The 12,320-nt window shown below is 45.1% G+C and overlaps 1 protein-coding gene across 3 annotated transcripts; it reads left to right on the top strand.

Annotated features, from left to right (window-relative positions):
* Positions 1-1,265: 1,265 nt before the first annotated feature.
* Positions 1,266-12,047, top strand: RFXAP (regulatory factor X associated protein). Of its 3 annotated transcripts, none has more exons than XM_066582692.1 (3): positions 1,266-1,753; positions 6,286-6,393; positions 9,321-12,047. In XM_066582692.1, exons 1-3 carry the CDS (start codon positions 1,325-1,327, stop codon positions 9,426-9,428), a joined length of 645 nt encoding a protein of 214 aa, XP_066438789.1. In that variant the 5' UTR covers positions 1,266-1,324; the 3' UTR covers positions 9,429-12,047. The 3 variants fall into 3 exon arrangements, with proteins under 3 accessions (XP_066438789.1, XP_066438780.1, XP_066438795.1); XM_066582683.1 differs by having other exon boundaries at positions 1,266-1,777; XM_066582698.1 differs by having other exon boundaries at positions 1,266-1,777; positions 6,286-6,492.
* Positions 12,048-12,320: the final 273 nt, after the last annotated feature.

Raw genomic sequence — 12,320 nt, 5'->3', positions numbered from 1 at the left:
CTCAGACAACCTGATCACTGAAAGACGTAAAAAGGTATGGGGCTCAGAATTTTGGTGGCGGAAGGCATTTGGTATAAAAACCTATATAAATTTGACATTGTCGGAATTTTACCAATGTACAGAATAAATTGCACGGGTCATTTTTACTGCACTGAGAACCCCCCAAAAACGGTACAATTGCATTTTTTGCCCCCATTTCACCCAACTTGAAATATTTAAGTGTTTATTTCTTTCACTCCATTATATGATCTACGGGTACCATTAACGTGACAAGCATGGCGTCCTACAGGCAAACCCTCTTATGACTAGTCTGATGACGTATCTCAGACCGTACTGTGTTATAGATGCTTGTACAGAAATACAGCCGCCTCATACGCATGAGCGAAAATATGCAGCGGAGAATGGAGTCAATGACAGTACATTGATCTCATTTATCCATTCACAGTTGCGTATAATATGCACGTGAATTATAATTTCACCGTGTATTATGTGCGTACAACCATATTGTTCTGTATGGGTTGCCCGCTAAACGCTGTACCTACACAATACATTGCTTATTTGTGACGCTTAATACGCAACACCTCTGAGACAAAGTGGTGAATTTTAAAAAAACTAGTCCCGCTGCACGACAGCATGCGTAGTGCACAATCGCTGTCATACGCAGTGGTGGCCGGCTCACGCGGCGGTGGGGAAGAGCCCTTGGATATGGTATCCATTATTGAAGACTGTTGATGTAGTAAGATGTGCGATATACAGCGTGGCCATGGATAGTACCCCTTCAGCGCACTCTTATGGAAGCTGGCTAAAGCCTGTAACAACCAATCACAGGGCAGCTTTCATTTTACGGCAGCAGTATAAAAAATGAAAGCTGCACTGTGATTGGTTGCTATGAGCAACACAGACAGATTCTTATAGACAGCATTCATAAGAGTGCAGTGCCGAGCTACTCTTCCGTGGTCACCCTCTAGTTTTGTAGGGACCCCCTATTATGGGACTAAATTAACAGTCTGCCTGAGCCTCCGATCTCAGAAGGGAGAACAGCATTTGGGCGGCAGTCTCCCTGTGGGATGCAATAAAGTATGGCTGAAAATCTCTTCATATAAATCTGGTTCATAATAGTCACGTGAAAGAGTCCTAAAAAGGGAAAAAGTAAGACAGTTGCTGTTTTCAAGCTGACCACTAGATGTCAGCATAGAGGTTAGACGCCAGCAGTGACAAGGAAGCGCGTGACGTACGTCGGGACGCGCATGCGCAGTCAGCACTGCGGCAGCCGGAAGTAAACAAACCGTTAGGTGAAGCTGACAGGACCCGGTAACGGGTTACCATGGAGCTGCCGCCCGCGTCCCGGGAGGAGGAGGATGAGGACTTGGAACAGGCGGAGGAGGGGGAAAGAGGCGGCAGCCGGCAGGAGCTGCAGTACGGCCAGTACTCGGCGGACGCGGACACTCGGGTGCTGTATTACACCATGCTGACCGCAGAGCAGGAGGACGAGAGCGGAGAACCGCTGGACACCTCCGACCCCCGGGACAGCACGGCCAGCCCCGAGGAGCTGGAGGATGAGGACAACTCTGGCGACAATGACAACATAGTGACCAAGTCGTGCACCTACCAGGGCTGCCAGGAGACCACCAGCCAGGTGGCCAAGCAGCGCAAGCCCTGGATGTGCAAGAAGCACCGCAACAAGATGTACAAGGACAAGTATAAGAACAAGAAGAAGAGCGACCAGGCCATGTCCTGCGCCAGCAAGCTGGAGGTCAGCAGCCAATCACAGCGCGGGGTAGGGGAGAGCTGACGACTCATTGGGCGCCGGGATGCAGAGGGGCGGGTGTACATGAAAGCTGATATCTGATTGGGTCTCAGTATCAGTCTTAACCACAGCTGCCAATCACAGGGCGGCTGTTGTATCTCACAGAGAAAGGCAGGAGCAGATGAAAGCTGACCAATGATTGGGTGCTGGGATCAGCCTGAATCACAGCTACCAATCACAGGCCACCTCTCATGCATCACAGGGGCAGATGAATGCTGACCTCTGATTGGCTGCCTGATTACTGACAGAACTACAGCAGCCATCTGTTCTATCTCAGTGTGGTGGGATCAGGTTGCCATGGACAACCACATGCCAGTGCTGATACACCCCCCATTGACTCCCACCGCACAAGGATGCATGATATACTGGTTCCTAGCGGAGGAGGACTCCCTGTTGGGTCGTGTTCACAAGAGGCAGATACTCTGTGCAGGGAATCTGCAGTTACTGCTCCGTATTTTGCTGCATGTTTCCGCCCTCCATGTCCGCAGCGGCTGGGGCAGATGTGGGTCTTTCCATTGGAGTCTGCAAGTTTTCTTCACCAAATCTGCTGCTAAAATTTAATATGACGGTGCAGTTTCAGGCCTGTAGGGGGCGACGGTACAGGGAGCGCAGTTCTTCTCTCCGCCGGGTCCTGCTTTTGGCCTTTGCTTTGCCCCCTTTGAATTCTCCGACTACCCAACCCCCGCGGTGCATGCCGCGATTCTACCGCCGTGTTTGATTGTAGGTTATTGCATCTAACGGCGGTTCTTAACGTTCTTCATCATTCTGATGGGTGATGAGGTGCGTTAAAAAGCGCAAAACGCGGCAAAATAGTGCAGACAGCGCCCGAAAATCACAGCATTAGAAAATGCCACGATGGAGCGCAGGTCTGCGAGGCCACATTGGAAGCGTTGTACCGCGATTACAGTAAAGAGCGCCCGTGTGAGAGCGGCCTTAGGCCGTATTTTAAATAGGTGGATGAGATGCGCGATTTCTGCGCGTTGCGAGATGGACGTGGGAAGAACGCGCTGTTTTCTATGGGATTTCCACCAGCAATGTTTCACAGCGAGATCAAAAAATCACAACGTGTTCAATTTTTGGGTGTTTCAGTTCAAGAATCGCCCGATATTTCCTAAGTGTACCTGAAACAAATGGCGTGCACAGTGATGCGCTTTTTTACACTTTAACTATTGGAAGAGCGGGCAGCAATTTAGTTTTTTAATGTAAAACGCATCGCAGGTTTATAATTGTGATATCGGTTCGCTTCTCTCGGACAATCTGGCACGCACACGTGTAAATCCAGTCTCAGACTACCAGTGCATTATACCTGCTTTCTGATTGGCCAGAGTTGCTCATGTGATCAGCTTTGTCCAATGAGAGATGAGTGTGCATTAGGTAGTTAGTAGGTTGCTGCCGCTATCTTAAAGGACGCAAAACTGGTGGATTGTAGGGGCGGCCGAGAAAAGCAACTGCAGATAACATACCCCTCCCCCTCCTTGTCCCAAATCTAGAGGGGCGCTTTAGATTCTGCCCTGCAGGTTAATTTCCACAGTGATGTAATGCAGATTTGTGTCCTTCCTGTGAGCACCGCCTAAAGGCCGCGCTCGCACGGAGTTTTAGATGTGTCCGTCTCGGCGTCGCTTCAGTGTCCGCTGCGTTTAACGGGAATCTGTGTTGCAGAAAAACCAAACAATTGACCTGCGAGTACTTGATGCGGATTCCAATCAGCATCATCATCAATTGGAAATCCGTGTCCGATACCCGCGGTAACCGCGCCGATCTCTGATGAGGAGTTCCATTGCAATTCACTCGGGAGTTTTCCAGTGCGGATTTAACCGCTTATGGACCAAGTACGTTAAATTTACAGCACTTTGTCCTGCGCTTTATTCCTGGCCGATAACAGAAGTACGGTGGGGGTTTAAAGCTTCTGCTCCTGCCGCCAATCAGGAGCAGGTCGGGTTCTCAGCTGTTAGTTACAGCCGAAGACCCAGAGGAGAAGCGTTTCTGCCTTCTCCTTCCCAGGTTACATAGTGCTTAATAAGCGCCGTGTACTAAAGAGTGAAAGTGCTTCTTCCACTATGCAACCTGCGGATCATGTGACTGCCGGGATCCCCTGGCACAGCAGAGCTGCCGCGTCCTAGCAGACAGGGATCAGCTGTGTTAGTGATTACTGTCACTACAGGGGGATGTTTTGGGGCTCCTATGGATGCTCCAGCTACAGTGGGAAAGTGTCAAAGAAAAAAAAAAAACGTGTGAATGGCCCCCAGAGGTCTTATGACGTCATAAGGGACATAGATGGTAAAAAAAAGTTACAAAATTAAGCAAAAAAAAAAAAAATTACAGAACAAAATAAAAATGTATCTATAAAAAAAGCAAACGACTTAACGCCAACCAAAACTGTCGCCGTATGCGCCGTGTAATCCCAAACCACACATATTATATATCAAAACATCCGGAAGGAAATGAGGAACCCGTTCCCGTACTTTCTTAGCAGAAAATAAACTAATTTTAAAAATAAACAACTATAAATATAAAATAATGTGGTTTTTTTTTTTTATCCCCAATAAAACTAAAAGAAAAGGAGGAAAAATAGTCAGTGGGAAAAAAGAGGTTAAAAAAATCGCCCTATATGTCGCAGAAAAAAAAGGGCAGCAAAAATGATTTTGGTAGCTTAAGAGAAAAAGATCAGGCAGTAAAATCATCAGGTGGGTAAAATCCCTAAAAAGTGTCCGGTCGTTAAGGTACAAAACAGCCTGGTCCTTAAGGGGTTAATATAGTGTGAAAGAGGTCTTACAAGTGATTGATTTAGGCTGCATGCGGAATCCGGCCCTGGGAGCGGCGCCCGCGCGTACACGTTATTTTCAGCTTTCATCTGTACCGCGGATGGTGCGCACGGCGAGCCATTGGACAGGCGCAGTACTGATTAACTCCTGCTTTTCCCGCAGCGATGAAGCAGAATCTGTGACCTTTCTGTATTGTAATTGCGGAAGGGCCACAGATCAGACATCTTCCGATGACATTAATGGATGCCGTCTGTCCGGACACCGCACAAAAATGGAGCGTGGTGCGAATTTTTTAATTAATTTTTTTCTCCGCTTGCAGAAACCATAATTGGTCTGTGCAGGAAGAATCGATTTCCCCTAGCATGCTATGGGCACCATTTGTTGCAGATCCGCGGTGCGGACGGCCACAGTGGATTCCGCAGCAGATAATTGACATGTGAGGCAGATTTTAACCCCACAGCAGCGGTCTAGAGGGCAGGTTACACCCCCTGCTACCCAACGGTAACATCTGCCGGCGGTCCGCAATCACTTCCAGGACAAGAATTACACCATTTGTCACAGTAGATCTGGTTGTGGGACCATGGAGGGTCCGTCCTCACACACTGGTTCTCTCTGGAACCAATCAGTGAACAGCGGGGATATTTCCAACATCCATTCCGCATCAGTTTCAGATTTTGGCGCAGATCACTCTGTGCAAAACGGCTTTGTGTCTATAATAATGGTCCCCACCTATCTTTGTACGCACCACCTCTGCCGATGCAGCGGTCACAGGGTGACGCATTACCACCAAAGCCTGGATGTGCAGAGACTGGAGAGATGAGGACAGCGGGGTTTATTTAAACTTTAAGAACAGACCTCTCTTTTTTTGTGTCACTTGCGGGTTTTTCTGCGCCGTGCATCCATGACTAATCAGCATTTGCATTTTGCTGTGGATTTTGACTTCCCGAATGAACTCAATGGTGACAATTGTCAGCAGATCTGCAGCATAAATCTAGATCTATAATCAACAATGTGAGTAACTTCTGTGCAGAAAACGTCCACATCGCGCGGATGAGATTTTTTTAACCCCCTACCTGCTGCAGCCTTTCTTGGTTTTTGGGGTTTTTTCTTTTGATTTCTCCGCACTTCAAACTGTCCTAACTTTGTTATTTTCCTTATGACACAGCTACATGAGGACTTGTGTTTTACGGGACAAGTTGTAGTTTTCACTGGTACTATATAATGTATTGGGGAGCTGTTAACATTTTCTAAGTGAGGTGAAATGGAAAAAAAACCCATAATTCCGCCATATTTGGAGCAGTTTCATTTCTTCACCTCTCCTGACATGTCTGCTGTATTAAACATTTGTGTTCCCTGTAAGGTCTAAATTCTTAAAACTCTTGTAATGTATCATTCCTGTGTTATTCTTCAGGGAAATGTATGAATAAATTGATCTGGATGTAGTCATATTCCTTGTCAAAGGGGCGTGTCACTACAGTCTGGCACTGTCCAATCAGGGCTGACTATGTAGGAACACGTCCCACGGGGGAAAGGTAAAACTAGTTGTTGTTTGAGCTATTTCCAGGAGGTATAACTAAGGAACAGCAGCTGATCTATCTGCTCCATATGTAGTGGAGCAGAGACTCGTCCTTCCATACTGGTGACCAGTTAGCGGTATATAATAGTCTATGATGTTGTGTCTAACCAGAGGTTATTCTTCATCTTCTTCACACCTAGGATAGCCCGGAGTGTTCTGTTTCCATTGCAAAACAAAGGACTGGATCAGTCGGCGACCGCCCCCCTCGTCCTACCTTACTGGAACAAGTGTTAAACCAAAAAAGACTAGTAAGTATTCTCTGTCTAGATGTCGTAGACTTCATTACTTCTTATTTCATCCGCAGGTGAAAAGCCTTCCCCAAATGCACTCCCCAGCACGGAGAGCAGGTCAGTCCTCCCACCTGATCCCGCTGCGGAGAGGAGAAGGGGGTAACATGAACTAACGGCACCATTAGCCGGTTATCTGTGGCATTTATAGATGTACCTCTGTGCATTTAAAGGGTCTGTACAGGAAATGGGGTGAAAAACATGGCTGCCGTTAGTGCAGCTTCTGAGAAAAATGTCCTAGAATGTGACTAAGACATGTTGTTGAGACCTGGGTAAAAGGGACACAGCCTAATACTACACTGATCCACTGGGCTCAATCACACGGGTGTATGTAGATTTTGGTCCGTGAATCCGCAGCATATTTACGGACCGAAACACTTATGTGTATGTGACTCTGCCTGATTGCGTTTTTTAAAAATTTTGTTTGTGTAATTACTGCATATTTACATGCGCCAAAAGAAAAAAAAACGGGCGGGCCCATTTATTATATGCACATATCTGCAGTGAAAATGCATGTACCATGCATACTTGCTCATTCCCATTGATTTCAATGGGCTATACGGACTAAAATAAGACATGCTGTGCTTTGGGCTTTTTTTGCCATGCAACCGAAAATCACGTGAAAAATGAATGAAATCAATGAGTTCTATTTATTCCACATTACATGCGGAAAAAGTATGCACATAATACAGAGTGCCTTTACACCCTTGTGAATGAGCCCTAAGTCTGACGGGAATGGAAAGTGTAGCATTGTGCCCCCCTTGCTGCTCCACCTGCTTCCACTCAGGTCTCCTCTGCCTATCGAAGTTATATTCTAAGATAGGTTCCTCAGAGGCGGCACTTCCTGTGTGTCTTCTACCAGTAAAGCGAAGATGAGTTTGTAACAGTTGTAATTTTCTTTTATTCCCATTTCAGTATGTGCTTTAGTATTTCCCCCAGTGTTCCTGCCCGTCTCTCTTGCTGTTGTGCAGTGTTATTGTGCCCAACTACTTGCGTGTAACCACTGCAACTAATCACTATGCTACCATCACTGCTGGATGATGGCAGCTGCAGTAGTTACAAGCAGGTAGTTGGAACGTCATCACTGCTGGATGGCTACGCAGACCACAGACTGGCTGGGATCACCGGGGTTGTGGGGGATTTCATAGAATGGTAGAGTTGGAAGGGACCTCCAGGGTCATCGGGTCCAACCCTCTGCTCAGTGCAGGATTCACTAAATCATCCCAGACTGATGTCTGTCCAGCCTTTGTTTGAACACTTCCATTGGAGAACTCCCCACCTCCTGTGGTAACCTGTTTCACTCATTGTTCCCCCTCACTGTCTAATATCTAATCTGTGTCTCTTCCCTTTCAGTTTCATCCCATTGCTTCTAGTCTTTCCTTGTGCAAATGAGAATAGGGCTGATCCTTCTGCACTGTGACAACCCTTCAGATATTTGTAGACAGCTATTAAGTCTCCTCTCAGCCTTGTTAATCCCATATTTGGTCATTTTTTTCAATAAGTATGATATGAGATACTTTGTCAAATGCTTTACTAAAGTCAAGATATACTATATCCTCCACATTTCCTTGATCAATCCATTCGGTGATTCTGTCAGAAAAGGAAATTATATTTGTCTGACATGACTTGTTTGTTACAAACCCATGCTGGCTCTGGTTAATTACTCCATTTTTAACAAAGTACTTGCATACATGCTGTTTAATAATTTGTTCAAGGATCTTTCCCGGTTTAGATGTCAGGCTCACAGGCCTGTAGTTTCCACCTTTTTCCCTTACCAGATGGTATTTATTTTATCACATCACATGTTTGCAGCCTCCATTTAAATAACCCAGACGTCACCTTTAACGTACATTGTCACCACAGAAGCAGAATGCAGATATTCTACAGCCAGCAAAATCTTTTAAAGGGGTTTTCCAGGCATTTATCCCCATGCAGTATGGTTGGCTATTGCTGAGGATAGATCATCATCAATAGTTGATCGACGGGGTCTACAGCTCAGGAACACCAGCGATCTGCTGATCTTAGCTTGCACACTCATTGCTACAGGTCGGTTGTTGACAGCTCTGTCCGCTATTGGGGTCAGAGTTGGAAGTGCAAAAGAAGGTATAGCTCCCATTGATTTCAATGGGAGTTATACCTTTTATTGCACTTACGACTTCCTTGTGTACATCTGGCCCCATTGCAGTGAGTGCAGGGGTTGAAATCAGCTAATCGGCAGCTAGCCCCCATCAACTATTTATAACCTATCAGTAATGCAGCGGTTAAATGCCCAGAATTCCCCTTTAAGCTCTAGTCTATAGGGACTACCCAACTGTCCCCACCTTTTTCCATTGTGGAAAATGAAGATTGTGCATTTGGACCTGTTGGCTGACCTACAAGTAAATACTAGTATTCTTTATGCATCTATTGTCATCACTCTGCCGTTCCACTCATGGAAATGTATTAATATTGACAATTGGCTGCCACTATTCCTCTTCTTGAAGGGATACATCCCTACCCAGTCTGATATTGTCAGCACTGATTGGACAAAGTCAGACTGTGTAGGAACACACCTCTTTGCCAAGAAGAATAGTAACACCCAGTTGTAAATTTATTCATCCGTTTTCTGGAGGAATAACAGAGGAACGTCACAAACGAGTTCTGCAAGTGTTTACTAAAATATACAGTTCAGGGGATGGCTCCTCATTAAGATAAATAGCGCCCCTCTCTGTTGAAATAGTATACCGTTTGACATAAGGATCACTCAGAGGATCTCCGAACTTGTCAAATACTGTCCAAGGGTCCTTAGAGCCTGTTTTTTCCTTGTTCTCTTATTATTGAACTGTCTAAAGCCCCTTTGTCTGATTTCTGCTCTTCCGTAACGATGCTCTGTGTTTCTCTTTCATCAGTCTCTCTTGAGGAGTCCAGAAGTTGTGAAGTTTCTTCAGACTCAGCAGCAGCTTCTCAGTCGCCAGGCTTTTGAACAGCGGCAGTCTTTTCAAGGAGCCCCACTTTGACCAGATTTCCCCGTAGAATGAACTAGTTTTAAATTTATTGTTCCGACGTCCATTTTATATATTTATTACACGACCGGATTGCCGGAGAGGCCTGAAGCTCTTCCAATACCTTCAGAGATGGCAGATGAAGCGAGATGTAGAAGAATACGCTGCCTGTAGCAGTCTCCTGTTGTGCACTATTTACCCTCCGGCCTCCTCTCTGTCCAATGATAATGTTACCTTGTACCAAGCAGAAGTGTTCATTGTCCTCCACCAATTAACAGGAAGATGATTTCCATATGATCTGCGTATATGCCCTGTATATATAGTCTATAGGATGTTCTCTATTAGGCTGGTTTGACACAGACTTATTACGCCTGCTTATTACGTTTTGTAATACGGGCAATGTCCAGGCCCGACCGCAGGTATCCTCACTTGAGTTAGTTTCATGATGACTGTGGTCGGGCAAGACACTCATTTGTATTGCAGACTTGTCAGTGTGGCCGTAATATGTTTGTGTGAAACCGGCTTTAGGGTCCTTTTACACGGACAGATCATCTACCCATGGTAACAAGTATGACTGACGATGAACATGTCAATCAGTGCTCATTAATTCCATTTACACATGATCTGCAATATATGAACAGTCAAACACTTAATACGGTCGTTCATCCCCATACTGCTCTTACTGTCGCATGAGGAGATGTGCAGCTGACCAGCAAGAATTTTCAGCCGGTGAACAATCGTTTGATCGACTGATCGTTGGCACATTAACGCAGTCAGGCGATCAGGCAGAGAAACATTTGGACGAATGCTCATGACCACTTAAAAATGCTTAAAAGGGGTCAATAAAAAGCTGCTTATACATGGTAGTGAAGTCACTATGGTAGGTTGACGTGTCACCTTGCACAGATTTGTACCAAGGAGTGGCTACTGGCCAAGAGAGTAGGTGGGAATTGGTATAATAAGTATATAGAGTTCTTGAATCGGTAAGATTCATGGCCATTGGAAGCTTTAGAGGCAACCTATTGGCAGATTTCTGTAATAAAATCCAAGCGCGATGCTGCAATATGGCCGCTGCTCTGTTCTGCACAGTCCCTTTGTTTGCTCTCGTAAAAAAAAAAATCATACCCCAGTAATTGGTGTCCAAACTTCTCCTGCGCAGTATGTAAATGATGTAGGATGGGCCAGACCTAGCAGGCTCTTCGTCATCCAAGTCCGTCCCTCTAGGCTTTTGATGATGCAGTGAAGTCTCGCACATGTGCCGTGCGATCAGCAGTGGGCACATGTGCAAATAAGCAATGTGAAGCTGCCGGATAACCGAACGTAACCCAGTGCATGCTAGATGAACTATCGTGCAAGCCTTACTGTGCTACGTGGCTGATGCCTACAGCGTCTGAGAAGCCTAGAGGAGCTCTTTATTAAAAAGCCTTTTATTAAAAAGAAATGCTTTTTTATTTTAAGATCGATAGGGCTGTGTAAGGGCTTTCTTTTTTGTAGGGGAAACGGTTTTTATTGTTGTTTTTGTGTACATGACTTTTTGATCACTTTTTATTGGGAGATGAGGTGAGAAAAAAATGCAATTCTGGCGTCCCTTTTTTTTGGTTTGTTTTAACAACATTTATCATGCGTAATAATGTAATACTTATATAGTTTGGGCTTTACTGGATGTAGCAATACCGATTTATGTTTGGTATTGTTTATTTTTAATTGTTTTGTGGGAAAAATAGGAAAAGGGGTTTTTACATTTTTAACGTTTTCTATTTATTTTAAAACCTTTTATTTTACTTTGTTTTAACAGGGTTTTTTAGTCCTCTTAGCGAACTTGAAATCATTTGATTGCTTCTACAATATACTGCAGTACTTCGGATTTGCAGTGTATTGTATATTAAAGATTCATATATTAAGCCCTGCCTCAGGCAATATCTAATAGGCAGCCCTGGGAGCCTTCACTAGGTTCAGAACTATGGAAATTATGAAAAGACCCTCCTACATACTAACAGTTCTAAATAGAGATGAGCGAGTATACTCGCTAAGGCACATTACTCGAGCGAGTAGTGCCTCAGCCGAGTATCTCCCCGCTCGTCTCTAAAGATTTGGGGTCCGGCGTGGGTAACAGGTGAGTTGCGGCGGGAAGTCGGGGGGAGAGAGAGATCTCCCCTCCGTTCCTCCCCACTCTCCCCCGCCGCTCCCCAGCCCTCGAATCTTTAGAGACGAGTGGGGAGATACTCGGCTAAGGCACTACTCGCTCAAGTAATGTGCCTTAGTGAGTATACTCGCTCATCTCTAGTTCTAACAAAAATACTAAGAAAATACATTGTAAGTCATACATGATTGGTTGCTATAGGCAGCCGCTCCACTTTCCCGTTCAGCAGTTTGTATTCAGCTTCCCCTTAGCATTTCTCATCTTGTGTTCCATATATGTGTTTCTGCAGTTATCCTCTTGTGCTACGAGTAACGATGCATGTTTACCACAGCACTGCCTGTTTACAGTAAAGACATTGGTTGGCAGTGCTATGAATGAGCCATGTAGGATGATGTATGATTTAGTTGGCTGATTTTTATGGTTTTGTACATTTTGATGTGTTTTCATACATTTTATAAGTTTTGTACATTAAAATAAAGAGTCATACATAGTCACTGATTGATTTGTGGTTTTTCATAGGCAGATAATAGTGTTGTGTAAAGGCATTCTTATACGGGCAATCAGCCCAAAAAAATCCCTCCATTTTTGACCTAGAGTTATGTCGTATAAAAGCTGGATCCGACGGTACTGAGTGAGAAATCGCTCGTTAGTCATATCTTTCCAGCTCACTCCAATGAAGCAACTAATGAGCGACTTCTTGCTCAGTGTGAACAGGCAGTCCTTAATCTATGAATGACTGCCTGTTCACTGTGAATGGAGGTGGGTGG

Source organism: Eleutherodactylus coqui, chromosome 1, assembly GCF_035609145.1.
Source record: "Eleutherodactylus coqui strain aEleCoq1 chromosome 1, aEleCoq1.hap1, whole genome shotgun sequence".
NCBI classification, from domain to species: Eukaryota; Metazoa; Chordata; class Amphibia; order Anura; family Eleutherodactylidae; genus Eleutherodactylus; species Eleutherodactylus coqui.
The sequence above is the reverse complement of the archived record's forward strand: the minus strand, read 5'-3'. Positions and strand labels throughout refer to the sequence as shown.